Source organism: Oxyura jamaicensis, chromosome 3, assembly GCF_011077185.1.
Source record: "Oxyura jamaicensis isolate SHBP4307 breed ruddy duck chromosome 3, BPBGC_Ojam_1.0, whole genome shotgun sequence".
Classification (NCBI taxonomy): Eukaryota; Metazoa; Chordata; class Aves; order Anseriformes; family Anatidae; genus Oxyura; species Oxyura jamaicensis.
In genome coordinates this window covers 40,091,139-40,118,015 of record NC_048895.1, presented here as the reverse complement: position 1 = coordinate 40,118,015, position 26,877 = coordinate 40,091,139, and the positions used below count along the sequence as shown (strand labels likewise).

Here is a 26,877-nt window from a genome sequence, read left to right as displayed (position 1 = left end):
GTACTTCACCTTACTACAAATGGTCTACAGTATGGATTTTATGCAAGCATGTTTTTTTGATCAGTAAACATGAATGACTTTCTTTCCAGTAATGTTACAACTATTACAACTAGAACAGACATCAAGAAACCAGATACACTTTGGCATCACTACAATATTGACTGGAGAGCAGGTTTGATACTTTATAACCATTAGTGGTGAGGTTTAGATCAAAGTCTGGCAATTTCTGGCTTATTTCAATTGTAGAATTTAGAATCAGAGTTTCAGGCCGTATATTACTTGTGCATTAACAAACTGGATTACTCTAAGGTAACAAACATCCTATCACATAACTGCTATGTACAATCCTAAAATAACCTGAGCCATAAGAATTAACTTTCCAGCCCCACAATGGGTTATGAGGAAATAACTAGCCCCAAAGCAGAGAACTGTTGAGGAGACAGAAGGCTTAAGTCTTGCAATTAAACAGGGACATTTTTGGAGTGAAGACCATGCCAACAGGCAGAAGCTATTTGGTCAAAAATCCCGCACAGAAGGCAACTGGAAAGGAGCTTTTTTGAAGATTTATGCACTGCTGACTGTACTTGGATGTGTGTTCTCCCTTTACAATCATTAAGTAGTCAAACTAATTCTAAAATATAGAAATTGCTTAGAAAGTTAAATGTCTGCTTGAAGGTAATCCATTCCTGCCAATACGGGGTAGCTCAACAGTTCAAGTAAATTGCACTTCTGTCATATTAGCCCTAGAGAAAAACAGGGATTTACAACCAGGACCAATCCAAGGAAACAACTAGCATCAAGCTTGTTCCTTAATCACTTACCAAAGTCCAGTAGCAGCAGCCTAGTGATCACTATTTAAAATTCCCAAGGATAGAAATCAGAGTTTCACATATGATCAGAGAAGAATGGGACGAGTTAAACTGATTACAGTAAATTCAAAGTGCAACAGCCTTTGAGGTCCTCTGAAGTGCTGAGGGTTTAGAACACCCCAGCTGACAGCACCCATGAGATGAAGTTGTTTATCAAAAGCTTCAGGAACATACAATAGCTTTAAGTGGCTTAATGCACTTGAAAAATGTTAAAGCAACAGCAAAACAGGTAAAATATTTGAAGAACTTTGCTTTATGGAAGGAAGAAAATAGTACTTAGGAAGCTATTACATCTTTGCCTTCAGCAAGGAAGTGCACTACTTTTAGTTCAAATATTAAGTTACAGAATACAAATGCAAAGCATTACTTACTCTTCATCCAAGCCAACGGAGCGGCCAAAGAGCATTTCCAAAAAACACTCTACAACCTCCTGAGTCCCCTGGTGAAGGTAGAGCTGGTTAGCAAGCAAGGAGAAGCCACGATTCTTTAGGAATTTCTCCTTCTGCTCCCTCCTTGCTCTGTTGAAATATGCATCCAACAACTAAAAATAAATACATAATTATAAGATGTAAATATTTAACAACTTGCCTAAAAGTTTAGTTCTTGCCTACGATTTAAACAGTTTGAAATCAATGATTTTTAAAATTCCAGATTAAAAACTAATTGTTTCTACATTGCAACTCTGGTCTAAACTGCCTTGCTATACCCAACACAGCTGAATTTATTTATTTTTTAAACTCCAAAGACTATTTTAGGTTCCTAGTCAAGTTCAAGTCACATACATAACAGGTGCAGAACCAGAGAATGGTTTGGGTTGAAGCAACATTAAAGATCATCGAGTTCAACCCCCCCACACACTCCCGCTACCATAGGCAGGGACACGCAGGGACACCTCCCGCTAAACCAGGTTGCTCGAAGCTTCTTCCAGCCTGACTTTGAACATTTCCACAGTTTCTCTGGGCTACCCGTTCTAGTCTCTCACCACACTTTATCATAAAAAAGATTTATTGCTCTGTATCTAGTCTAAATCTACAGATACATTCAAACTTTGTATATTCAGCCTCTCATCCTAGTGTGTAATCTCTGTGGCTTAGATCACAAACTACATTTATCTGTTGAAAGATTCTTTTGGCTTGTTGGTGTTTTGTTTTAAACCATGGGGGTAGAAACAGATTTTAAAATTCAGAAGTCCACAAAAACAAAGAAATTGTTACTATTTCTTATTTTGCTTTCATGTTTCTGACAAAACTAACAACTAGCTGACAACTTCTTAGTTGAACACATTTTATGTTGGCCTACTTTAATGACGCCTTGCTGTATGAGAGGAGATGGGTGGTTCACAAGAACTATGAGATAATCAGGTTGGATAAGTTTGTCCATCACATCTTCCAGCATGACATCTGGTAATATTAGGAGAACTCCACGCAAGAGGTCATATAATCCACAACAGACAAGCACAATACAGTCTTCTGTACATCTGAACACAAAGAAATGCATTTTACCTTAGTTTGTTTACAGGAAACCTGAAGAAATGCATAACTGTTGGTTACTATTCGGAGTGGGGGAATTTGGCAAATGTTTAACCAATGGTTTTATTACCACTCTTTACTAATATGTACTTTTGACAATAAATAACAGAAGTATAATGTGACCAGAATGACTACATAGGTTTCTGGGGAGCTACCATAATAAGTTCACACTCCTACTGTACGTAGTATAAAAATCCCAAATGTTAAAGAGTTTTCTATGTAAAATTTGAAACGGTGTAATTCTGTAGACTAAGAGCTTAATGAATTGGTTTATTACAGCCACTGAAAACATTCCCTTAATTTTTCTGACTTATGTAGGATAGTAATCTAGAACATTGTGAAATTAAAGCTTTCTCTGATACACTGAGCTATTGTTAATTTATTTTTGTCTTCTTACCTCTCATCAGAGCTTTCGTATGTTTTTCGGGTATTCTCATTAGATGAGGAAAAAGCAAGACTCTCCCATTCTTCTGGAAGTACATTCTTGTCAGCAAAGCTTGGCCAGCGAGCAATGGCTGATGATCCTCCATGAACAGAAAATGCTAAGCCCAACCCTGCAAAATTACTCTGACTCTTCTGAAGTGAAGTCAGTCCTCTCAGATTGTCTGGACGATGCAGCAGTGGCTCAGCTGCAGCACCACCTTCATTACATTTCAGGTCCACATCTGCTTCTTTACTCTCAAATACATTTTCAGATAACTCCTCTTCTTTTGGAAGGTCTTCAAATGTTTCAACAGATGTTAATTCTGAGTCACAAACTGTTTTTGCAGACTCACAACTGCTAAGAAAGTCTTCTTGTACTCTCTTTATGGTTTCAGAATGTGTTACAAAACCAGTTTTACCCTGAAGATCAATGTAGTCATGCTTGCCAATACTCTGCAGGTCATCAGTGCTCCTTCTTAATCTTTCAATTACTCTTTTTTGATGTACTTGAGGTGATGAAGTAGGAGATGCTGGTAAGCTTTTGCATAGTCTTTTAGGTACTTGATAACTTATCTCCTGCTGTACAGTAGCTCTGGAAGTGTTTCCTAGAGAAATAAGGGTATCCTTAGCTTTGTTTTTTGCACTCAGGACAGGCTTTTCACTCACTTTTACCTTCCACGTGCAAATACAGCAACATCCTAACTAGTCTTACGCAGCAAAATTGGTTTAAGAACTGGCATAGCTCAGATTTGGCTAAGTGATCAAGTAGAGATACTAAGCTATTATGCACCCAAAAACTCGGCAAATCATGGATAAATCTGAAAGATGAATGAATTGCAAAATAGTTTTTGCATACAAGCCCAAGTCCCCCAGATTTACATTCTGGTCCTCTCAACTGACCCTCAGTAGGAATTTATTCAGAATCACAGAACCACTGAGGGCAGAAGACACCTGTGGAAACTGCCTAGTCCAACCTCTGTTCAAAGCAAATTCAAAGAGTAGGTTGCTCTTTTCTCTTTTGTAAGAGGCCCAATCTACCAACATGTTTCAGTGGATGTTAGTTAGCAAACTGCTCACCTACTAGTTTTAACCTTTTTGCACTAAGGCATTGTGTACTTCAGATCTGTAATGAATTACTGAATGTTTTATTTAGCATAGTAGTCTGCTTTTAAGGGCACATTTTAGCCTGAAGCAGTACTACTTCCAGAGCACATTACAGATGTCACCCAGAACATTTTCAAGAGGAAAAGCATTAAGTATGCCAGCCTGGTAGAGGATGACTTCTGGTAGTCTAGGAAAAGGAGACTGAGTTGGAAATATTTTGAGAACTATGCGCTAGTAAGTACTAGGGCAATAGTTTTGACTAGTCCTGATGCAATGATGATGCATCAGAACGTTTTTGTGAATCATATAAAACATAGAGAACATATGAATACATACATACATGCATACACAAATACACTCAACTAGACTGAGCTGCCCTGTACATAATAGAAAGGATCCACACAACTGCAGTCTTATAGCCAAGTTTACACACGTTTGCAGATACTGTATACAACTGCAAACCCACAAGTAAGTAGCAAGTTGTCTAACAGGAATGCCATTTGAAGTATTTTATCTAAATTTAAAAATTCACATTCATAATCACAACATGAACAACTACTTCCACAACAATTTATGATGAGCATTCCTCTAGCACACGTGAACAGTCTTCATTCAAGAACAACAGTTTGGTACTATTGATATGGAAAAGTACTCTATTTAGAAGAATAAGATTTAATATATCATGTAAATATGGGACAATGACCAACTCGATACACAACTGTATGATCTGCTCTTCATATCACTGCTTTCAGTAAAAGATTTCAACTGTTTCAACTCAGTATTTGAAAACTATTTGATTTCCTAAGCAAAGCAACAAGACACCAATTGTGGAAGTATTAATTTGGTTATAGATTGAGAATAGCTAAGTCATACACCATCTGAAATATACTGCAGTTAAATCCAAGATCAGAGTAATCTTCCGTTCCTGTTTTGTATATACTGACAAACTTGCCTAGACTGTGTATTTTTATTTGGAAGATTTCTCATTGTTGAAGAGCTTAAATAAAGGCTTAAGCATAAGCTACATGTTTTATCTTTCATTTCACAGGTGGTTTGTCAATTGTATTTGCAAATCTGTGTAAAGTGTGACTAAGCAATTTTCCAATAAAGCTGAAAATACTACACTGGGACAACAAGCTAACCCACTAGTTACCAGTGTAAACTAGTAAATTTCCACTACTTCAACATCTGTAGTAGATTTTCTACAGTAGATTTCCACTACTTTAATATCTGTAGTAGAGGAATTCCAAACTGATTAAAGCAATTTTCACAGCCCTTGCCTTGCTTGCTTAGCATGCTACATAATGAGACTGTTTCAAGAAAGATATTAGCTCTTAATTTATATAAAGCACGTAAAGAACAAGTTATACTTTGGTTCTCATCTTCTCTCATGTAGGAACAGTATATATACCTGCAGTATAACTAAATGCCAGTATTTTAATATTACATTTAGATGGAGATTTAAAAATATGCACAATTAAAGCATCAGCTTAGTACCTTCCACACAGGCAAGACAGCTGCCTACAGCTTACTATTTTAACTATCGCCTAGAGTTAAGGCATTCTCATATGTCTCTAGCAAGCCTGTATAACAAAATCATTTAGCTGGCCCACTTCACTGCCTGAGCCATCAACGTCGTAATTTGTCTCAACCTGAGGAAAAAAAGAGAGTTAAGGCAGCCTGTTCCATTCAATTCAATTCTTACTCTGCTGTTCAGACATCAAACTCTGAGGGGTGATGGTGGCAATAGGGGGCTTAGTAAGAAAAACGTGGGAAAGTAACACTGTAAAGCACTCTACAAAGAACTGTTTTAATGTCCTTATGTGTTTTTCCAGCAGTGATTTACCTTCCAGTGGTAGAGCTGCAAAACCAGTTGGAGTTGTAACCACTAATGCTGAACTGTCTACTGACTTCCCACCACTGCTGGAATTTCTCAGGTACATAAGGGATTCAACTTTCTCCTGAAAAATTTTGCCATCTAGAAGGAAAAGGGAAAGAGTTACAGAAAAGCTTAGTAAGTTCACATACTTGATATATTAAAATTCATATTCAGGTTACATAAAAGTTGATCACTACAGGCTAGTGAGAAATGCTTGACACACTAACATCTGAGGAAAAATTGAGAACAAATTTTGTTATTTTAGTAATGTATCTTCAAATTTTGCTTCAGAACACCAAAAACATTAAGCTGTTTTAGAGTAATTATCTTTAAAGATGATCCTCACATGCATACAACTACTAATAACTAACATGGACTTTTTGCCATGTCAAGACAGGTGACTGTTCAGGTTCAACTAATAAAGCTCTAAGTATTAAAAAAATGGGTTCTACTTTTACTCAATTTTATATCTATTAATTTTAGAGGATAGATATGAAAAACAACTATACTGTCTTTGGACAGACACCAGTTACTAAAACTGGAGGTACACAGGCACCTGCATCAGAAGAAAAATTCTCTAACTGGTCAAATTTTCAACCTTTGCATAGTTTACAGCTGAAGTCATACAATGCTAATACTAATCTTGTTATTATGTTGCTAGATGCCAAAACATTTAACAAGCAGAAATGATTACACAGAAGTGGCAGAAAAATGCTTCCTAATTGTAATTTAGATCTGGAAACAGCTTGGTTGCAGTTTTCATTGATTTAAGTTTATAATTTACATGGAAAATTCTACAAACATTATAGGACTCTTGTGGTATGATGGTTCCATTCATCTCTCTAGATGATCTTTCTGTATTTATTCTTTATTTATATTGTATTTCTGGATAGACCGATTCTCAGAAACAACGTTAGGTGTTCGTTTTTTAAATGAGATAGCCTTTCATAACAAATTTGCATTGTAGGCCTACTGACAGCTGCTTCAGATCAGCTACATCTGAGTTACAGTTTTAAGTGTTTTCACACAACAGCAATAATTGAAATCTTGTGAGGTACACTAATAAATGGAATCGAGCAACATTCATTTTTTAAACCTGTAGTGCAGAATTACTTTTACTTAACTTGGTATCTGTGATATACAAGCAAATACATGCTATGAAACACTCCAGCTAAACTTTTTCACTAGAACCCCAATTGCCTAAATAATTATGTTATCTTTCTTGAAAAGAGATGCTCAAAATGAATGCACCATTGGTGTGTTATAATCCTCTGAGCCTAAGCTTCTGATGCTGCAAAACCATATATATATAGGACTTACAAGTTTGCATGCATTCATAGGTATCACGTCTCTACAGGCAACTGTTATGTATTACATTTAGCAGCATCAAACTTTCAAGAAGTTAGAGACAATCACCAGGGCCATTATCTGTAGCTCTACGTAAAAGAAAGCTCTCCAAGTAAACCAAGTGAAGTTTAACTAGAATATCTTTCAATACAGTGAAATACTTTAAGTCAGTAATTTTGTACATAAAGTTACAATATAGCAACCAAAAAAACATATTTAGAGGGCAGTAGTCTATAACAGTGATACATACATTTATACACACACACACCTCAGTAGAATTTTATCTTAATTTCCATTTCTAGTTAAACACAAAATATCTACCTATGTGCAGTGAAAAGTAGAAGTTGGTAGGATTGTGACAAACGTATGTATTAGTGGGAGGGTGAACGGCTAAGAGGAAATTGAAGATCAGTGTCAGCAATTCCAGGTCTGGGGGAGATCCAAGCACTTCTTCAATTATTTTCACAAATGACCTACAAACCTCCTGAGGCAGGGATGCAATGTGCCCTTCTTTATGTTCCTAGAAAGAGCAGTACAACTAAGTTACTTGCATTTTTAATTTGACAGTTTAACTATCATGCTATACCAGGAGAACAAACAGGTATGAAAGCAACATATTTATTTCAGATCTAATTGCCTTCAGATTGAGGAAAAACGTCTTAACTCATTAAAAAGCCTACAGAGATTTCAGTAAGATTTTGGTCATCACTAATTAGGGACATGCTTCTGAAAATACACTAAGACAGTTCATGTCACGTTTAATTTGTGTGATTTCCAAGAAGGTTATTACTAAAGCATACGACAGAGGCAGGTGGTAACATTCTCGTAGGACCCATATATATTTATCAGTAATGAGGACTTGATGATAATGATAGAACTAGTGAGACGCATCTTAGGTCTGTACAAAAGGTTCACAGTTCATTTCAGCTCCTCCTCATGCATAGATTTTACAAGTAAGCTAGTGTCTAGGCTTTTGACTAGTAGCATATGGTTAAAACCACTTGTTCCTTCTGTCCATCAGTAAAAACAGCATTGTGCTCTCATTAGGGAACTGTATCAGTTTCCAGCAACAGTGCCTGTTGTAGAGGATGAAAGCAGTCCGGAAGCACAGAGGACAGTCTACTGCATTAATTTTTTCCTACAGCATGCAGTTCCATGTTTTTTCATTAAGTAAAACCAAGTACTTGCCAAACACAAAATAGGATTTCACATTGGAATTACCTGCAGAACCTGGCAAGTTAGCAGGAAGTGATGTACCACTTGAGCTTTCAACAGCTGTTTAATGTTAAACATCTGTTGATGGTGGTTAGCTCTGATAAGGATTTCTAGAGCTGCTAACAGGGTTTCCCAAACACCTTGCTGAAAAAACAAACAGAACAGGAACATAGCTTAAAATCTATTGCTGAATTTATCCTGAGAATAAAAACAACTAACAGATAAGGAACAGTCAAATTAACTTAGTTTTGCAGCTGTGAAAAAGATTGATTGCAAGCAGTCAGGTCAGAACTAGAAACCATCAGAAAAGCTCATTACAAATTAAGCGTTTGCAATTAATCACATTTTAGTGATTAATTGAAAGTTAAAAAAATACATCTTAAAATAAAGGATACACAAAATGTGTTTTAGGTAATACCAGATTTTTTTTTTTTTTTTTTTTTTTAATTCCAGGGGGAAGCCGAATGGTTTCCTCAGTCACACCAAGTTTCTCTTGAAAACTTGTTGGAATGGGTGAAGAACAATCCATTCAACTAACAAGTAATTTACATACACAACATCTATAGATTTTAATACACTAAGGCAGCCTGCAATATTGATACTAGGAGCTAGAAGCTACTACCAGCTACTTAAAGAAAAATAAGGAGCATTAATTTTTAGATGTCACTAATTACTGAAGTTTCCTAAACTGCAGAGATTCATTTCAGAGGTCACAACACTTGTTAAATTTGGCTTTCAGACTTAATCTTTCCAATAAGTTATTACCTTTGCTTTAGACCATATCTTCCAGTCAAGCAGTAGCTTTTCTAACAATTGAACATCTTGGATAACTGCTGTAGAATCTGCAACAAGCATGAATTGCCCATTCTCATTTGTATACAGAATCTCACCACTGCAGCATCCTTCAAGGAGAGTCTTAAAGAAGCAGAGGAGGGAATTTAGAATAACCACAAAACAGAACAGTTGTCCTATCAGATTTATCAAAAACCTCTAAAGACACATCGACCTCTTGATAGGGAAGGCACAAGTCTACCTGGCCAACTTGCAAAATAATTTCAGTTTAATAACCTCACTGGATTCATTGTAGAGGCCCAATAATACCAGTACACAAATTTTGAAAAATTTCAGGTGTTTTGAGTGCCAAAATAGGCACTATTTAAAGATGCTTTTAATAGCCTTGATCAGGCCTTTTCAAGTGAAGCTTCATGGACTTGAGAATTACAGTCACACCTAAGCTCTTAAACTGCAGAAAGGAAAGCTATACAGCAAAATACTTCTAGGTGTTTTCATGATCAGTGCTAGATTACAGCTAGATTACCCATGAAAAGCAAACTTCTAAAAGAAGTATTGCCAAGATGCTTCAGATAACCAGCAGTTCATTTATTTATTTAAAAGTGCATTAGCACACTTCTGGCCACTTATCAATCTTACAGCATGATGGTACAAATAGAACAGGGTTCATTCACTGCATGCAAGTTTTTCTACCTGGCAACTATATCCAAAAACAAAAATAGAATACAACTTGATGGTCATTGCTTAGGAGTTTAAATTTTCTTGAAAGTCTTTGCTCTCAGAGAAAAGTTGTGCTTTTTCCCATCTCCTTTGAAATCAGGATCTTTCAACATTTCCTTTTTCTCTGCTCACCCATCAGTAGTTTCTAATTCAAGACAAAACAATCCTGAACCGAACTGGCTCCAAATCACTGTTCTACTTTCAAAAAGACAGCTTCAGATGTAGACTTAAAGTCACAAAGAAGTTCTAAATTTGTGCTAGCATTAACAGCATCAGGTTTAAAGAACGCTCTACCTTCAGCATGCAAAATCCAACAATGCATTTTGGTTTGATCAACACTCGATGAATCATGGAGTAACCATTACAGTTTTTCATCTCCTGTATTCTCTGTTGATTGTATTTTGTTAAAGACAGTATAAGTTGCAATGCTAAAGCTTGAGTGTCTTCACAGCTGCTGATCTCTACAACCTGAAAAAGCAAGTTTAATAGAATACTTTACATAAGAAACGTTCAGAAAAAAACTTAGAAATTATTTGTGGCAGTCTTAAACCATAACTTCTGGATTAAAGATTGTCAGATGACATACATTACCGTTTCTGAATACGTATGCATATTCAGTGAGGAATATGCAGGCCACCAGGAGGCCTCCCCTCAGCCTCCTCTGCTCTGGGCTGAACAAACCAAGGGATCTCAGCTGCTCCTCATACATCTTGCCCTGTAGACCTTTAATCATCTTCATAGCCCTCATCTGGATCCTCTCAGTTTTGCCTTTCATTTATGAATTTGGTTAAACTTTTAATTTAAGGTTCCTGCTGGCATAAGACTATACCAATGTTTGATTGGAAGTGTCTAGATACAAGTTTTATTTTGTCCATAAAGAGCATGCACAAACAGTCCTTATATAGTACCACAAATAAGGATTTTCTCCTCAGATTTCACTATCAACGTTAAAATTTAGCAGGCAGTATCTTCATAACCAGAAGTCTCAACACCTGTCTCTAGTTTAACACACACTGGCTAATCTCCATATATACTTTTTAGAAAACTGTTTCCACAAAGGTATGCAAAACAAGTTTTAGGCCTGCATTAGTATCCTGAGGAAACTAACACTACAGAGACTCCTAGCATGGATATTTGGCTTTCCACATACAGGCCCTAGTAAAGAGGTAATTAAGTTAATCTTCATAGCCTTAGTATTTTGGAAATTAAAATTTCTTGGACAGGTTAAGCCTTGAACATGGCTAAAAGACTTGCTTTCAAAAAAAAGACCTAAGATTTTATTAGACAAAAAGTTCTGCATACTAAGTAGTTACACATTTCTTCATACTTGCATTATGAATATCCCGTGTTTCAAGCGTTAGAGATTCAATGCATTTAAGGACCTTTAAAAATATTAATCAATACTTAGATTTAAAAATTAGAAATCAAATACGGCCAGCTCTAAAATACTCCTAAAAATAAGTTATTTTGACATTTAGAAGCCCCATCTCTCAACTGGAACCTTATCTTTTCCGTACCAGCTATATTATGAAAAGCACTACATAATTCAATTAAGCTTCCTGTTTAAGGCAACCTTATGACGCACTCTTACAACAGATTCCTTCCACAAATTTTATTTAAAAATAAAAAATATCATATGCAGACTTGTAATTGACATGAATTAGGTAGCTGGAATATGTTATTTGTTACCCAAGATCAAAGTAAAGCTTTATACAGGCAACCATATGCATGCACTCCCCCTCCTCCAGCTCCCTTACCCTAGCAAAGAGGAAAACAAATGCACCAGTTCCTCCAATTTCATGTAGGATACCCTGGAGAGTTTTATATTCAACAGGCTGAAGTGTTTTCAAGTGATGAGAATCCAATACATTGCTCTGAACTTCTTTTAAACTGAAGGGTCTCTGAGAAGGAACAGTCTTCACTTGACCTTTCAGTCTAATAACAGGTTCATATATGGTATACTGACCAGGGCAGCACGTGGTATAAACAACAGCAAGACTTTCCTGAAATGAGAGAGGTTTATTACCCAAACATTTAAGGTAGTTGAACTGATTTAATTAAAAGAACACATACAGACACCTAACAGCAAGTTACAGCAACCTCAGCAATTCATTTCTGCTTTACCATTAGTATGCACTAAGTTTTGTACAGATACTCGTACTAAAATGCAAGAGAACTCCTAAATTTTAGGAAATCTTTGTGATAATGTTTTCTTAACTTCCTTGGTTGTAATTAAAAAACATACACCAAGGATCAGCTTCCTGTTATCACCTGAAAAACAATCGCCATTTTGCAAAAAAAGTAATGAATTTAAATGAAAATAAACATACTAAAATGTTAGAAAAGGAAACAAATTTGCCTAAAAGTGGAAGAATGACCAAGTCCAAAATTGAAAGTAACTGCTATTTTTCAAAATATCTCCAAAACATTTAGTTTTAAGTCAGTTCTTCAATCAGCTTTACCATTAGAAAAAGGGTGTCAATAGATTTATACATAATTTATAGATAAGGCTACAGAAATTGTTTTTACTGATGAAAAGACTAGACCAAAAAAAAAACAAATCAAAGCTCCTACCAGAAGTAACCAACTCATTTTCACAGAAAATGAAAATTGGCTGTGTCTATTTATTTCAAATAGAGGCTAAAATAGAGTAATTACATTTAAGGCATTTGTTTTACGCAAAAGTACAGAGATGAATTTTTCACTTGAACATATAACTTTACTCTGGTTACTCAGTGTAGTACCAGTTAGTTTAGCAATTGGTACTAATGTTTACAAGGACTACATCCAGAAAGATCCTTTGCCTACAGATACAGAGCTGCTGTAGAACTATATCAGAAAATTCCCTCTAGTGGGAACAATTCATAACAATTCAGAAGTTACCTGCATGAAGACAATTTTCCAAATGTAATAGAATTCTCCAACTGTAATATGAATACAATTTTTATTCTTTTTCTAACATAACTAATAGTTACAACTGCATGTGTCAGGGAAGATGAGAAAAACTAACATCTGCTAGCTGGAAGATGACCATTTAGTCAAGCTTTCAGCTCTCAACACCACAAAAAAATTGGAATGAAGTTTTTGCTTCCTGCTAAAGACATAAATCCTATCTTCCCTTTTTTAATGATAAAAAGTTAACTAGCTAAGCTGTTCTTGGCTACCTCTATGGGAATGAAGTGAACAGCTACCCATTAATCCTAGGACAGATACTTAAAACACCTCTAGAGGTGCCAGACAAACAAAATATGTATCAAGATGAACTCTACACATGGTGAACGCTGCAACTCCCACTGAAATAAATGGAAAGACTCCTGCAGTAATGTTAATGAGATCTGGATTTGCTCCTGCCAGCTTTTAGGAAGAAAAGAGACAGCAGAAAACAATTTCCCAGCTTCTTAATCAGTTCTAAGTAGAACCTTACAATTAAAGGTCCAACATCCACTTCCTTTTTTGTCATGAAGAGCTCCTTAATTTGTTCACATTGTAGGATATCTTTACTTATGTACTTAGAGCATTCAGCCAATGTTTTGCCATATTTACAAGGCATTACCGACGTGAAGTCTGGTCCACACGTATATAAGTAAAATGCTTCCTCTGGTCCAATCTTTGCACCTAAAACACAAAAGGACATTAACTTCTAAGTATACATTAAGGTAACATTTATACCTTGGCTAGTAGGCTTAAGAATGAAGATTACTGGCTCTCTTTGCAGGACCTGCTGATCTGAAATGATCAGTGAAGTCCAGTGCTACCTACTGTAAACCAGTGACTTCTGCCACATGTCATAGGCCTGATTATTCAGTTCTATTGTCTTAAGTTCATACAGACAGTTTTCCTGATTTGTTTTCAGTTGCCTTTGGCACTGAATTAATCAATTACTCTTTTTTTAATTGAAAAGTCATCTATCCAAGCCTATTCAGTTCTCAACGCATAGCAAGACTGCAGATAGTAAGAATATGCCATAACACCATGGAGAGTTGATCAGAATGACGCAGGGATCCAATAATAATAGTTCACTACAACCAACAGGGAGAAAAAAATAAGTGTAGAAAATAAAAGGTCAAATGACACTGTCTAGGAAGTGAAGGAAGGTTATCCCTCAAGTCACCTGTTTGTGAGAATGCATCTTCAAATGAAGCAACTCTTATCAGTGCTTCAGAGTGCAGAAGGACTGAAGTCTATGATGTTTGGGTACACAACAGTTGAATATCCATTGCTCTCTAGATACACCAGTTATACCAGCTGTAGCCAACTCAGACCATATAGATTCATCGGGTGCAGTTTACATTTACAACAAGGATCTCACTGTCTGCTCAAATATGCAGTCTGTATCCACACAGCACATAGACACACCACACACCCCAGCAGACTGATTTCTAATGTAAGATAGTTCTTGCTAGGCCACTGCACATGAAGAAATGCCAGAATTATAATCAGCAGGATTCCAGTCTTTGGGGCTAACCAAACACACAGAAGTCCTGAACAAAATTTTCTGAAGAGGAAGGAGAATTATATGTCCAATAAAACCCTAAAGTAACTTCAGCAGTTTCAGAAATAAGCATGTTTAACACAAGGCATTTAGTGTTTTGGCATTTAGTTGTTTGTTTTTTTAATATGTTTCAAGTAATTTTAAGTTAGTAATTTAGAAGCAGGTAAATAAAATCTGTTTTCCAGTTGGCAGAGACCGAGTACTTAAAGAAAAAGCAGAGCAAATATTGCCATCTCTTCCCCCTCTCCCCCCTCCCAGTGTATTATTTAAAGAATTTTTTAAGATCACTGCAGTAACTGGAATTGCCAGCTACAGCACAAAAAAAGAGACAATAGTGGGAGAAGCAGGACACATTAGGAAGTACTCAACACTGACATGTTTGCTTACTTCCTCCCTAATATATTACACTTGTAAATATTGTATTATTGCTTTTACTGTAATAAGTGGCATTGTTAAGAAATCAAGTCAGGCCTTTGATCAGGAAGGAGGAAATAAAGACTTATGCAAGAGAAACAAAGCAAACAAAAGTACCATTAAAGAGAAGCAAATTTCCAAGATCCCATCTGCCTGACAATCGAAGCAATTCTTCCTGAGATGATGTACAGTGGCCAATCATACAAAATGTTTTATTACTGTCAGATGACAAGCTTGATTTCCTTGGCAGCGCATAATCTAAGTTGATCTCACATTTCCTAAAAATAAAGTATAAGTAAGTGATCAAAATTGCTACCTCAAGTAGTCAGATTAGACTTAAAATAAATTTTAATATTTAGTAGATGATAAACCATGTAGTTATTGACATTAAATTACTAAAGCCATCTTCAACTTCTAGGCACCTTGAAATTCAGTTATATAATGGCATATATATTCAAATACTGCACAGGACAGATGAAAAGGAATAGAATTAACAGCTAGCTTTGCCATAAAGTGCTTTCTCCCCTCTGACCTCGGTGAAGCAGCAACCATACACATGCTATATACACACCTGAATGGTTATAGCCAACTTTTAAAATTGCAGTTTTTCAAGAATTTTTACTATTCCTAGAAAAAACTGCTTTTTAAAAATCTATTCCTGGAATAGTGAATTGCTGGCAGTGAAAGACAACCCTCTCCTATGCTCCCCTCCCCCCCCCAAAAAAAACCAACACACTACTTCTCAACCGTAACTTCAGCCTGCACTGAAGTAGCATAGATACTTTCTTATCAAATAATTGATATGTTTTGAAGAAAAACATGTAGATGCAACTAGTGCACATTTTACCTCTGACCAGAAACCCACAACAACAGCTTTCCATGGATATTTTTCTTGCCTTCTGGCAGCTGTAGATATGTTATTGCCAAATGCTGCCACCTGCCCACAAGGAAAACATTCTCTGGAGATTCAGCTTGTGCCAGAAGACCTGCTTTCATCTCATCATTTGGATCCATGCACATACTATGAAAACAGAAAAGGGAAAACAAGTGTTTTCAAGTTTGCATTTTCAGCCCCAACTATGCATTTTATCAGTCACTTTGAGGTTCCATTTCTCATCTTTCACATATAACTTTTTAGGTCACAAAATTATGTATTAACAATGCCCAGCATAATCTACGCAAGTATGTTGTTTCACCTTAGCTATTTAACTTGCTTGCATGAATCTACTTGCATTTTAGATTAGGATATCTCTATTTTATGAAGAAGTACAGTTCATTAAAAAATGCAAGTTCTTTGAATCCTAGGAAATTAAGTGCTCTAAAATTCAGGCTTTAGATCTGTTTTAAGGATCTAGAAAGTAAAATAATGCTAAGATGTGTTCACAAGATGAGGATTGTCATAACTATTACGAAGTTTCACACCCGAGGTATGAAAATCTACAGCTACAAAAAGCTTTTGCCTAGATTCATACATTTACTGTCACTTCATTAATACCTTGTCACCTTGCATTACACTTTATGTCTCATCTTGCAACTAACTTAGAGGAACTATTTATATATATCTATATGAAACATGCGAGACCTGAGATGTAATGATCCTGTAGGTTTATATACAATAAACTTCACTTGATGTTTCCAGCGGGCACAATTGATCTACTATAAAAATTAGTTTTCTATTCTACAGCAGCATTCTCTGCAAGCTGCTACTAGAAGTTAGATAGGACAACATGTTTACAAGATGACTTTTGGACTAATACACCATACCGAAATATGAAAGCTCCAGTGTTCAAGTCTGCCCAGATTTGTATCATCAATGCTTTGGAACCCAATGAAATTATATGAATGCAGCCATCTTCAACAAGTTTGTCTCCCATGCTTAGGTATTCCATTCCTATAGACTTGGTTTCTTCTAGAAATATAAGCATGTTTATAAACAATTACAACACAACTCATTTTTTAGCAAGCTAAAATACTCATTTTTCTTCGGAGACTTAAGTCTTTCCTGTATTGAAACAGAGGTTAGCATTAAGCACTTGGTATGTTTTTGTTTGGAATCAGATAAACCCACTAAATGTGTATACATTCTAAATCAACAATAGTTTTAACACACCATTTCCTGTGTTGACCTAGCAGTCTCAGTGCATTGAGTCGTTAAGACTTGGTTCTTTACAAATCATACTACTCTTTAAACATGATCTTGCATCTGGTATTTTTGTTTGGCTTTACAAAGCAAAAGTAGAGACCTTTTAACAAAAGCAGTTCTAGCAAGTTAAAGTTTCAGCCCCCCAACAGTTTTGTTTTTTTTTTTTAAAAAAAACTGTATTGAATAAAAACTACAGTAGACAGCATCCTAAGTATTGTGACTGGGAGGCATTTTAAATACCTCAAGGAATTTTTCCTCTTATAAACTATAATCCAAGAGTTTCAGCTCATAACAGTTTGGGAGCTAGCAAGTCTTAAAAAAATGTACAGATAAGTGTTTTTACAGCTATTGATATTTATAACAGCACACAGGGAAATTTAGAGGATTTATACTGAGTCAGCCTCAGGTTCTGGATGTATTTGAAACATCTTTTAGCTAAGAGTTCCAGTATTTAAATCCTAAATCAAAAAGATTTAGTAGCTCTCTATTAAAGAGAAAGAACACAAAAGCTACAACACAAAAGCCACTTGCTTCATCAACACGAGACCAATTAAACATGAGTCTTCTCCCATGATCTTTCAGCTGCAGCATTGAATATTTCCTTCAACATAACATGAAGCAGAATAAAGATATTTTACTGAAGTTAAAAATTCAATGAAAACACTACCTTTCTAAGGAAGTAGACATAAATCTAACAAAGATAAAACACTTCTAGCTTAGTTTTAAAGTAAACATTTCGAGCTTAGTTTTTAAGTGTATCTTACAGTACACAAAGAACAATCAGAAAGGCTATTATCACTTCTAGTTAACATTCATCATAAGAAAAAAAATGCAACCCTTTGTATATGACATCAGTTAGTGATAAAAATAAACCAGAATCCCTCACTGCTCCCTACACAGAAAGAAGTACTACTATATCCTCACCTGTGCTATCAAAGCTGTTCTCTCTTACAGAGAAGAGTCTGCTTCTTTTCTTGATTTTCTTCCCCTTTTCTGTTGAATTTTCTGTTTCATGAACACACTCCAGATGAAACCACAATGAGACACTGAAGCCTTCAGACATGTGTGGCCAACAGTTCTGTCCAACTAAAGGCAAGTGAATTGGGGCTACATGCCAAGAAGAAAGCAGCTGGTGACTCAAATTTTCACCATCTGCCTCTTTCTTACTCTGTGAAAATTTTGCTCTTTTTACTAGTCCAACAGTTTTGCTGTTGAAAGTGCCAGCAGATTTTTGTGAAGAACTACTACTCAAATTTGTGCCATACAGTAAAGGGAAAGCAAGGTATTGCAATGGGTTCATATATATATTAGTTTCTATAATCTTCAATACACCCTTAAGCAGTATCTCCTAGAAGAAATAAACCAAACAAGTAAGTAAGAATCAAACTGTTTAATACCATGTACTCAAGCATCATCTCTTCACTAAACAGAACCCCACTCTTCATTTAAATTTGGATTCGTGGTTTTCCCAACATAGGTGGACTTAGATATCCAAATGAGACAGTTACAACAGCAAGTAGCTACATCAGACTGTGGCCCAACAATTGTAGGGATTTAGTTACAGAAGATCAATCTTCAAGTTACAATGCCTAGGAATTAGCTGAATCACTGTAGGTGGCCATTGTGTGGTCTTATCTCACATTTCTGACATGCTAGAATAGAAGATTAATTTACACCTCAAAAAAAAGACCACACCTTCTACTCCCTGTTTGAGGGAGTGTGAGTGCACACACAGGCCATCCCTTTGTTATTGCATAATCAAGCAGCAAAACTACCTGAGCCCTTAAGCCAATGTTTCCTTAGGTACATAGCTAACTATTGCAACCTACGTTTGAAAGATTGACTTGTTTCCCAGTTTGGTGCTATTTCATGTCCAACAATAATGCTTAATTTCCTTCCATGTGTTTTTTTTTTTTTTGTACAGACTCCCACACAAACCAACTGTTAGTTATTTGAGCAGTATATCCCACACAAGGAGTAGATTCCAGTGTTAGACAAACCAACTTCAGTCAGTATTGAAAGTAATTTCTACTGTTAAAGCAGCACCCATTCCTGAAGTAGAGATGCTTTATAACTAAAGGAAAGGCTTCAAATTTCACAGTATTACAATACTGTCATCCATAACCGTAACGTCCATCTGCTTAAGACAAGTCCTGTTTTCTTGTGCTAGAGAAAGGAGTTTCTAGTATATTCTTCAACAACAGACTTCAAAATCCTCTAATTTCTCTCCAATTTCCCTATCACGTTTTGAAAATAAGTAGTTTCAACAACCAACACTGCTCTTAAGAAGTCCTTATTTCCCAAAATACTTGGGCACAAAAGGATTATTTTTTCTTTCACAGTTTTGTAGTGTGCTACTGAATACATACCGTACAAGGCGTCTTCTCCAAAAATATCCTTAGGAGAAGAGTGAGCTCTTCTGAACTTATTTGTGAGCTCATCAAAGAAACTAGCAGGTCTACCAGCACCACCTGACATGCTAAAAATAAAGAGAAAATATTCTTGAAGAGTATGTTTGAGAAGCCTTATAAATTTATATTTGATACAATTATGAGGAAAAATTAACTTGGAATTCAGTCTTTAGTGAAAAGATTTCAAAATCAGGAAGCAGCAATGATTAAAAGATGAATTCTACAGTGATCTACCTACTTGCTGATACTATTAGCATTTAAATTCCATTGAACAAATCTAGATCACTACAGCTAGTTGGGCTTCCAGGTTTGCAAAACAGTCTGAAAATCTAGGAAACACAGCATCTAGATTTCAGAGGTTCTCCCCACAAAACCAGGGATTAAGTCCTGGGATTGTTTACAGAATTTCCTGCTGTAAAACCACCTCATTCTGTTAGCTACCTTAGGACAAGCTTTTACTTTGCTTTCATTTTCTTGGATTAGCTAGGGTATTTTCTGACTAGAAAAACACAGTCAAGATAGTACTAAATTTTGGGTTACAAAGAAATTTGAAATAAAAGCTTATGGTGTGATGGAGTCAGATTTAATCAGTGAGATAAGTGCTATTGTTCCCACGTAGTGTTTTGTTAACATTGTCATCCTAGGTTTGTGGTTTCAATTATTCTGTTCAGATCTGGCAGAATGTGTGCAAATAACAGTTTCTACTAGCTCAGAAATAGTCCTGTATTTATACAAATTAGATATCTATCACAAGATAGAGACAGGTGCATCCATTCACACGTGCCAATGAATTCACTTTGTAATTTGAATTCACAATGTTTTGCATTTCCATTGACGGCTAAAAAATTGGGGCTATAAACATTATGTTATAAAAAATGTTCAAGTAACCTAGACTCTGTACTCACCATGAAAACTAGATTCTGTTTGTGTCAGTATGTTCATAAATCCTCCTAAAATGTGTTTAACAGCACCCTGTTCAAAAAAATACATGGGAAAATGTCACATCTCAAGAATACACACCACCTCAAAGTAGTAACAAGTATTTTTTTCCAGACAGTTCTTATGCACTCTTGATTTAAGTAAAAAGTAATTCCAGTTGATTCACATTGTTTTTTTTTTTATTTGCTAATGAGCATGCTTTCATGGTTACAGTTCAATTGCATCATACCAGAAAGACTCTGAAATCCAGATGATTCAAGAAAGAATCCTCTACCACTATCCGTTCAGCAACTGAGAACTACTCCCTTGTATTCTCACCCAACATAGAATTAAAAAATTTGTCAGGTTGTGACAAAATACAACATGTTGGTATAGAGATGCAATATTGAAAGCAAATTTAATCTTTCCCCAACCTTTTTGTGCAAGGCTATTTTAAGGAGTAATTAGAAAGTCAGTCATTTACTTAAGAGCAACATCCTTCAGAAATGCAATCTTAAATAATGTCACCCAAAAGTCTCTTAAGTATATTCAAAGTTTCTAAACCAGTTACTTGAGTAGATATATACTTGCCTTTTTAAAAACACACTGAAAGTAAAAAATATTAGTATACTGTTTCACATGCTGAAGTTCAGAAAAATATGTACTAGTGATTTAAGGCTAGTAATTCACACAATGACTTGAAGTACCAAAACAGAACATTTTCTTCCTACTTCAGCCTCTCCTCCTGCTTTCAGATTAACCTGTCAAGCATTAACTTCACTTCTTCATCAAATTATTATGTACACAAACACCAAGCTTAGATTACTTATATTTCTGCAAAATAAGTTCACTAAAGCTTAGTTATTTAAAAGCAAAACAAGCTAGCCTTCAGAAATTCAAAATTACCACAAAGACATCAACATGTGCTTAACTGATTTATAATATAAACTTATGAGGAGCAAGAGTGAAATATTTTTCAGGCATAGCATTGCAAGTTTTTAACAGTACATATTTGATACATGCATATCAAATATGTATGTTCATATATACTCTAAGCATAGTTGCTTTTTTTTGCTTTTTTGTTTTCTATATTCAATAGCTTGTTGGTTTCTAAAACCATACCCATAGCTTTCAAGACTGAATAGTTTTGATGAAGAACTGTGAAACTCAAAAGCTTCTTGGTCAACTGTCTTTCAATACATTAGTTAAGTATAGTTTTTGGTAACTTTTTAATGCAATGCAGCTTTTTTGGCAATATCAGTCCTTTACATTGTTTCAGATCTTATCAAATGCCATAGCAGCAGGTAATATGTTTGAGTTCACCTTATTAGCTATACTGTTACTGTAGAACTGAATAAAAGAAAATACATTTCTGAAGTGTTGCATTTAATTAATAACATTTTTACCTGTTCTATAAGTACAGTGGCATTTCTCTCCTTCTGGCTGATAATTTCCAGGCAGCTTTGGAATACATGAGCAAGCACATCTAAATTTGCATTACCAGCTGAGAGCAAGTTCAATTCTAACATGCAGATTTCAGGATATATTAATTCTCCTTGATTGATGTGTTCAGTTAGGCCATTAAAATAACCTGAAGGATCAGTACATCCTGGTTCTGCCTTCGTGTCTGCTCCTGAAAGAAGACAGTCTTATTGAAAATTACTCAGATAAATACAGTTTGCAAGACTTAAGTAGGACATACAAGGACATACTTTCTCCAATCTTCTCAAAGGTACAAAACAAAAATAGTCACTAGCATATCAGCAGGTTTTCAGAAGTTAGTAGAGCCTTCAATCCAATCCTGCTTCATATTTTCATACTTTCTTGCCAATACGTAAGGGCAAGGATGCATTTTCTCCCATTACATGCTCTTGAACTACATGGCTTCATTTCCTGGGAACTCAACACACACAGCAACAATAAAATATGCAACTCAAAATGACAGTACAACTCAGTGCATCAGAACCTCAGCACATCAGAGCCTCAGCTTCTATAAAGAACTATCTACGAGCCTGCCATGAAAGCATGTTAATTTAAATGATCCTTTATGTTAAAAGATCAGGGGAAACACTTGTTTAGTTATTTAACTTAGGAAGTATGAATGGCAGAATATTGCTATGACAACCAAGAACCAAACATTTAAGCCCCCCTCTTACAACTTGGTGAGACTTTAAAACACATCACTTAAAACTAATGATTTGGTACAGACATATGCTACCTGGAAGTGTTTCACAGAAGTATTTCAGTTTTTATTTTTAATTCAGAAATGCTTTTAAAATGCATTCTCTAGGTCACTACTGATAAAGCCTAATCATACAGGTAAACAGTAATAATGAAGTGCAGTTCTATTAGCTGCCACTACAGTTCATGCTGACCTCATATTATACCAAAATGTAATTAACTAGGTGTTCAGCACAAAGCGTTCAAAGTTACACAAAAAAGTAAAATTGTTGAATGAAAACAGGTAAGACTAGATTATGTACTTTTTAGCAATTATAAAACTACATAAAATTTTGAATCTTGATTTATAAACAGCCTACTGATAAGCATCTCTGGAGAAAACTGCTTCTAGATCACAATAATACATTTCAGCAAAGACAACCCTGCACGACTTCAGAGCAAGAATCATATAAACCAGGACACAACAGGTCTTTTAACATTCAGGGTAGAGACAGAACTATCTTTAAACATAACTGGATCCTACCAGAACTAGAACACCTTAGCTACCCAAATCTGTAAAAGGCCCCTGATGTGCACCCTGTTTTTGTACATCTCAAAAAGACAAGCAAGCTGGGCTATGTTGTGGACTGCTTTGCATATTCAGAAAGTTCAAATTTACCTTCATCCTTGGTTTCACTGTCATCAGGGTTACTTTCACTATCTGCTTCATATCCTTCCTCTTCAGCAAAAAGTTTAAGGCTGCAGCACTGTGATTCTTCAGCTTCTTCAGAAATATCTCCAGGTTGTGACACAGGCTCCTTTTCAGTGTAATGTGTCTGTAACACAAATTTACCATCTTAGTTCAGAAAAGCAAGTAGCTTAGAGCCTTCCAGAACCTTTCTCCATGCCCACTGGGGAAACAAAAAACAGATGACATACTTTCAAGAAATCTGAGATTCTTTCTAAGGATACTTGATTCTTAGATAGAAAATGGATTCTGCAAAAATGAATTTTTCTTGCCAGCTACCCAAAGTTTTGAGAAATGGGCACCCAATGCATTAAGAAAAAACGTTGCTGCAAAAAACACCAGAAGTTAAGATTTTGACATCCACTCTTCAGTGAAGATATGTTTGCATCCACCTTCTGATGCTCTCCTCACAGAGTTTTTCCATTTGCTGCTACAGAATGGAAGAGTGAGGAAAACTTCATGTATTTCTATAAAGTATAATATAGCTTGCTCCTTTTTTGGGGGCATAACTCATTTCTGAGCAGCAAATTTATGGAGCATATGAATTACCATCATTCAACTTAAACGCATTAGAATCAGAGGATTAATTTTCAACCACAAGAACCAAGCATTTAAACATCCTATCTCATTAAAAATACAGACCGAAACAACAAACTTGATCCAAACCTTGCAGTATTTAAAATTAGACTACGTATTTAATTGGTGTTTCATACCTTTTCAATTTTTTCTTCAGAATGATCCAGATCAGCAGAAAAAGTGCCCAATGCAACACGGAGCAGTGAATCAAACAGAGGCTTTGCCAAGGCAGTTTCTAGCACTTTTGACTGAGCAAGCTGTTCTCTTATTTGGAGCAAGATATCATCCACAGAAGCATTCTACAGTTTGGAAGAGACAAACCTTTTGATTCATGTTATTCTGTTTTGGCTAACTAAAATAGTCCAGTATTCCCATTTAAGAACTTTCCTTCCACCTACACTGATTACATTTCTCAGCTAGAACTACCAGGCTTCACTGAGGCCTCCTGTGGTAACAAAGATTTGTCATGTTTGCCATGACAAAGATTTAGTAGTTTAAGCAACCTGCACATGGAAAAATCCAGGCAACCTGCTGTTTCCTAAAAAAGTGAAAGCACTGTGGTTCAAAAATAAATGCCTCTCAAGCAGTTTTAAGTGCAGACTGCATTTAGGCCACACCACATTACTATTACTACATAGGTTAACAAGATCAAGGGTGAGAAGACCAACTTAAGGAAAACAACAAGTGGCCCACACTCACGTTTCTCATTCTCACCTGTTCTTACTTCCTCCTGTTTTATAGTAAACTGCCAAGCACAATTCAAGATGGCCATTAAAACAATAAAGCACAGCAAAGGTGTCTTCCATCAACAGCTTTTGGTGGTATGCTGAATTAATTCACTACTACAGCTTAAGTTACTTCCTTTGTGTATCTTTTAAGTATGTGCGCCCTCTAATACTCCTTTCCTCAAGCACCATGCTCAGCATTTTCATCAAAAACATTACATGCAAGGTATTGCATACAATTCATGTCTTCCCTATACACCAATCCTTTAATCTCATCTCTGTCACACATTTTCCAGTGAAGACCCTTTCAGAAAAGAAGTCTCTCACCATTCTCATCCATCAGCTCAGACAGCCTCCATAGAGCATGGACTAGACAAAAGAACTACACAGAATAAAAAAGTAGAAAGAGCAGCCCATACCCAAACAGAAAAAAAAAAAAACAAAAAACATCACCAGCGATTTACAGTAGTCAACATCCACTATAGCACTTATTGGCCAAGGAAGCCGTCCCTTTCCTCTAGTCAGGACCCTCTTAGGCTACAGAAGAAAAAAAAAAAAACCACTAGGATCAGTCTTCCCTTGGACTCAAGATGCATTAACCCAGAACAGAGCATACGATGTTCAGTTCAGCCCTTAGCCACACTGACCATGCTGGCTCAAACTGTAACAGACAAATGAAAACAAACTGGAAATACAATTGGAAAAGCCACAAAGGTAAAAATCTCATCCAGGCTGGATTATTCTGCCATTCTAGAACACTCTCCCTCAGCCTCTGAGAAAGCAGAAACTGGCATGATCACAGATCCACCCAAAAAGAGCAGAAGACAAAGATGATGTTAGAGGACATAGAGACGCAGGGTCCTAATCAGTATTTTACTGGGTACAGAAAAAGGGAAACAAGTTGACACATGGGGAGATGCCTTCCCAGAAACAGCAACTGGCAGTTTGTCCACGTGCTTACTCTCACTCCTTCATGGCTGCTGACCACTACCACCAACTACAATGCTTACAGTTAAATGGTATACTTGAAGCATGACACAAATTATAGTAGCATAGTAAGAACATAAGCCTTCTTTAATATCCACAGGAACTTCTGACTGAATTACTGTTAAAGTAGTAACATAACATAACCATCCATAACAAACAAGTAAGGTAAGCTAAGGAAAATTACACAGTACCTGGTGAAAAACCTCCCCTTCCATCTTCTGCTGGATGGTGCTTGCACTGTGCAGACAGATTGTCAGCAGAGCTTCCAGAAGTCTGATACCCTGAAGTGCCCATTCCATCTCTTCTCTTACAGAAGTCTTAAACTCTTCAAGATTTGCAACTGATGTAACTGAAGCATGTTCCCTACTCACAGAGATGTCACAAGAGACACGCTCAGACACCAGCTGTTCTGCACCAGCAAGACGGTCAGCACTGTCAAGCTCTGATTGTGTCATCTCCCTGCTCCTAGGGAAGTGAACAGAGTCATCCTTGTTGAGACGGTCAGCACGAGGACTCCCATATGAACTTTTGATTTCACTCCGTACTTTCTCCTTTTTTTCTTGTTCCTTCTCATTTTTTGCAAGTTTCTGAATTATGAGGATGAGTAGTCTATGGCATGCTTCAAAGCCTCTAAGTCTATGGAACTGTCTCTGGAAAACTGAACTGTAGAAATAGATGCAACGACACACAGACCAAATATCTGCAGCCCTGTGAATATGTTCCAGGGAGGGCAACGTAAGGCTTTCCAGTGACAGAAATGGTAATTTGTGGCCTAATGGCTCACTGGCTGTACTATCATATCCTGATGTATCTTCAGAGTCATTAGCTGAATCCAGATCACCATCTGCTTCTTTACTTACACACAAAAAAGCAACACAGAGGAATAGGTTTATTGTGTTGACGTGTACGTCTTGACTCTCAAACTTTTTCTTTTTGGGGTAAGCCTCTTTCAGGCCAGCATAGAACTTGCTCAGGCTTTGGGGAGCTTCTGAAACAACGTGCTGGCTACAAAGAGATGCAGGCAAGTCAGGCATAGATGTCTGATGTTCACTGTTGAGGTCTTCTAGTTCTGGCATTGCTTGTTCTTTCTGCTGATCACCAAGACAAAGTATCAAAGTCTCTAACACTTTCAAAGAATGGCTTCTTAAAGTGTCTAAGTAGTTTAACTCAGTCATTTGATTCACTCCATTACAACTCAGAAACAAGTTCCTAATTATCCTGTAAGAGAAAGTAAGAGTTACCTCATAAAAGGAACAAAAATTCATGTAGCTCCTAAGACCTCGTAAGCTATTCATCAGACGAGATACCCCAAAATAATCCTCTGGTCCACGCCTGATTAACATCAGGGACAGATGACATTTACACTAATTGCTGTAAGTATCCCATCTCAGGAATGTGATGGGAAAATTATGGGAAAATACAATC

At 36.3% G+C, this 26,877-nt stretch overlaps 1 protein-coding gene across 2 annotated transcripts in view; it reads right to left on the bottom strand.

Moving 5' to 3' along the window:
* The window catches only part of LYST (lysosomal trafficking regulator), an 82,099-nt gene that overhangs the window by 29,824 nt on the left and 25,398 nt on the right, over positions 1–26,877 (bottom strand). For both annotated transcript variants that reach the window (XM_035320527.1, XM_035320526.1), the window contains exons 6-25: positions 25,644–26,670; positions 23,878–24,039; positions 23,096–23,252; positions 21,663–21,889; positions 20,244–20,310; positions 19,297–19,406; positions 17,852–18,275; positions 16,549–16,693; positions 15,632–15,805; positions 14,902–15,062; positions 13,303–13,493; positions 11,636–11,881; positions 10,173–10,346; positions 9,132–9,281; positions 8,373–8,510; positions 7,473–7,671; positions 5,772–5,903; positions 2,796–3,426; positions 2,169–2,346; positions 1,241–1,410 (exon numbers count right to left, since the gene is read on the bottom strand). In XM_035320527.1, the coding sequence (XP_035176418.1) occupies positions 1,241–1,410; positions 2,169–2,346; positions 2,796–3,426; positions 5,772–5,903; positions 7,473–7,671; positions 8,373–8,510; positions 9,132–9,281; positions 10,173–10,346; positions 11,636–11,881; positions 13,303–13,493; positions 14,902–15,062; positions 15,632–15,805; positions 16,549–16,693; positions 17,852–18,275; positions 19,297–19,406; positions 20,244–20,310; positions 21,663–21,889; positions 23,096–23,252; positions 23,878–24,039; positions 25,644–26,670 (4,863 nt within the window). The remainder of the gene's footprint in view (positions 1–1,240; positions 1,411–2,168; positions 2,347–2,795; positions 3,427–5,771; positions 5,904–7,472; positions 7,672–8,372; positions 8,511–9,131; positions 9,282–10,172; positions 10,347–11,635; positions 11,882–13,302; positions 13,494–14,901; positions 15,063–15,631; positions 15,806–16,548; positions 16,694–17,851; positions 18,276–19,296; positions 19,407–20,243; positions 20,311–21,662; positions 21,890–23,095; positions 23,253–23,877; positions 24,040–25,643; positions 26,671–26,877) is intronic.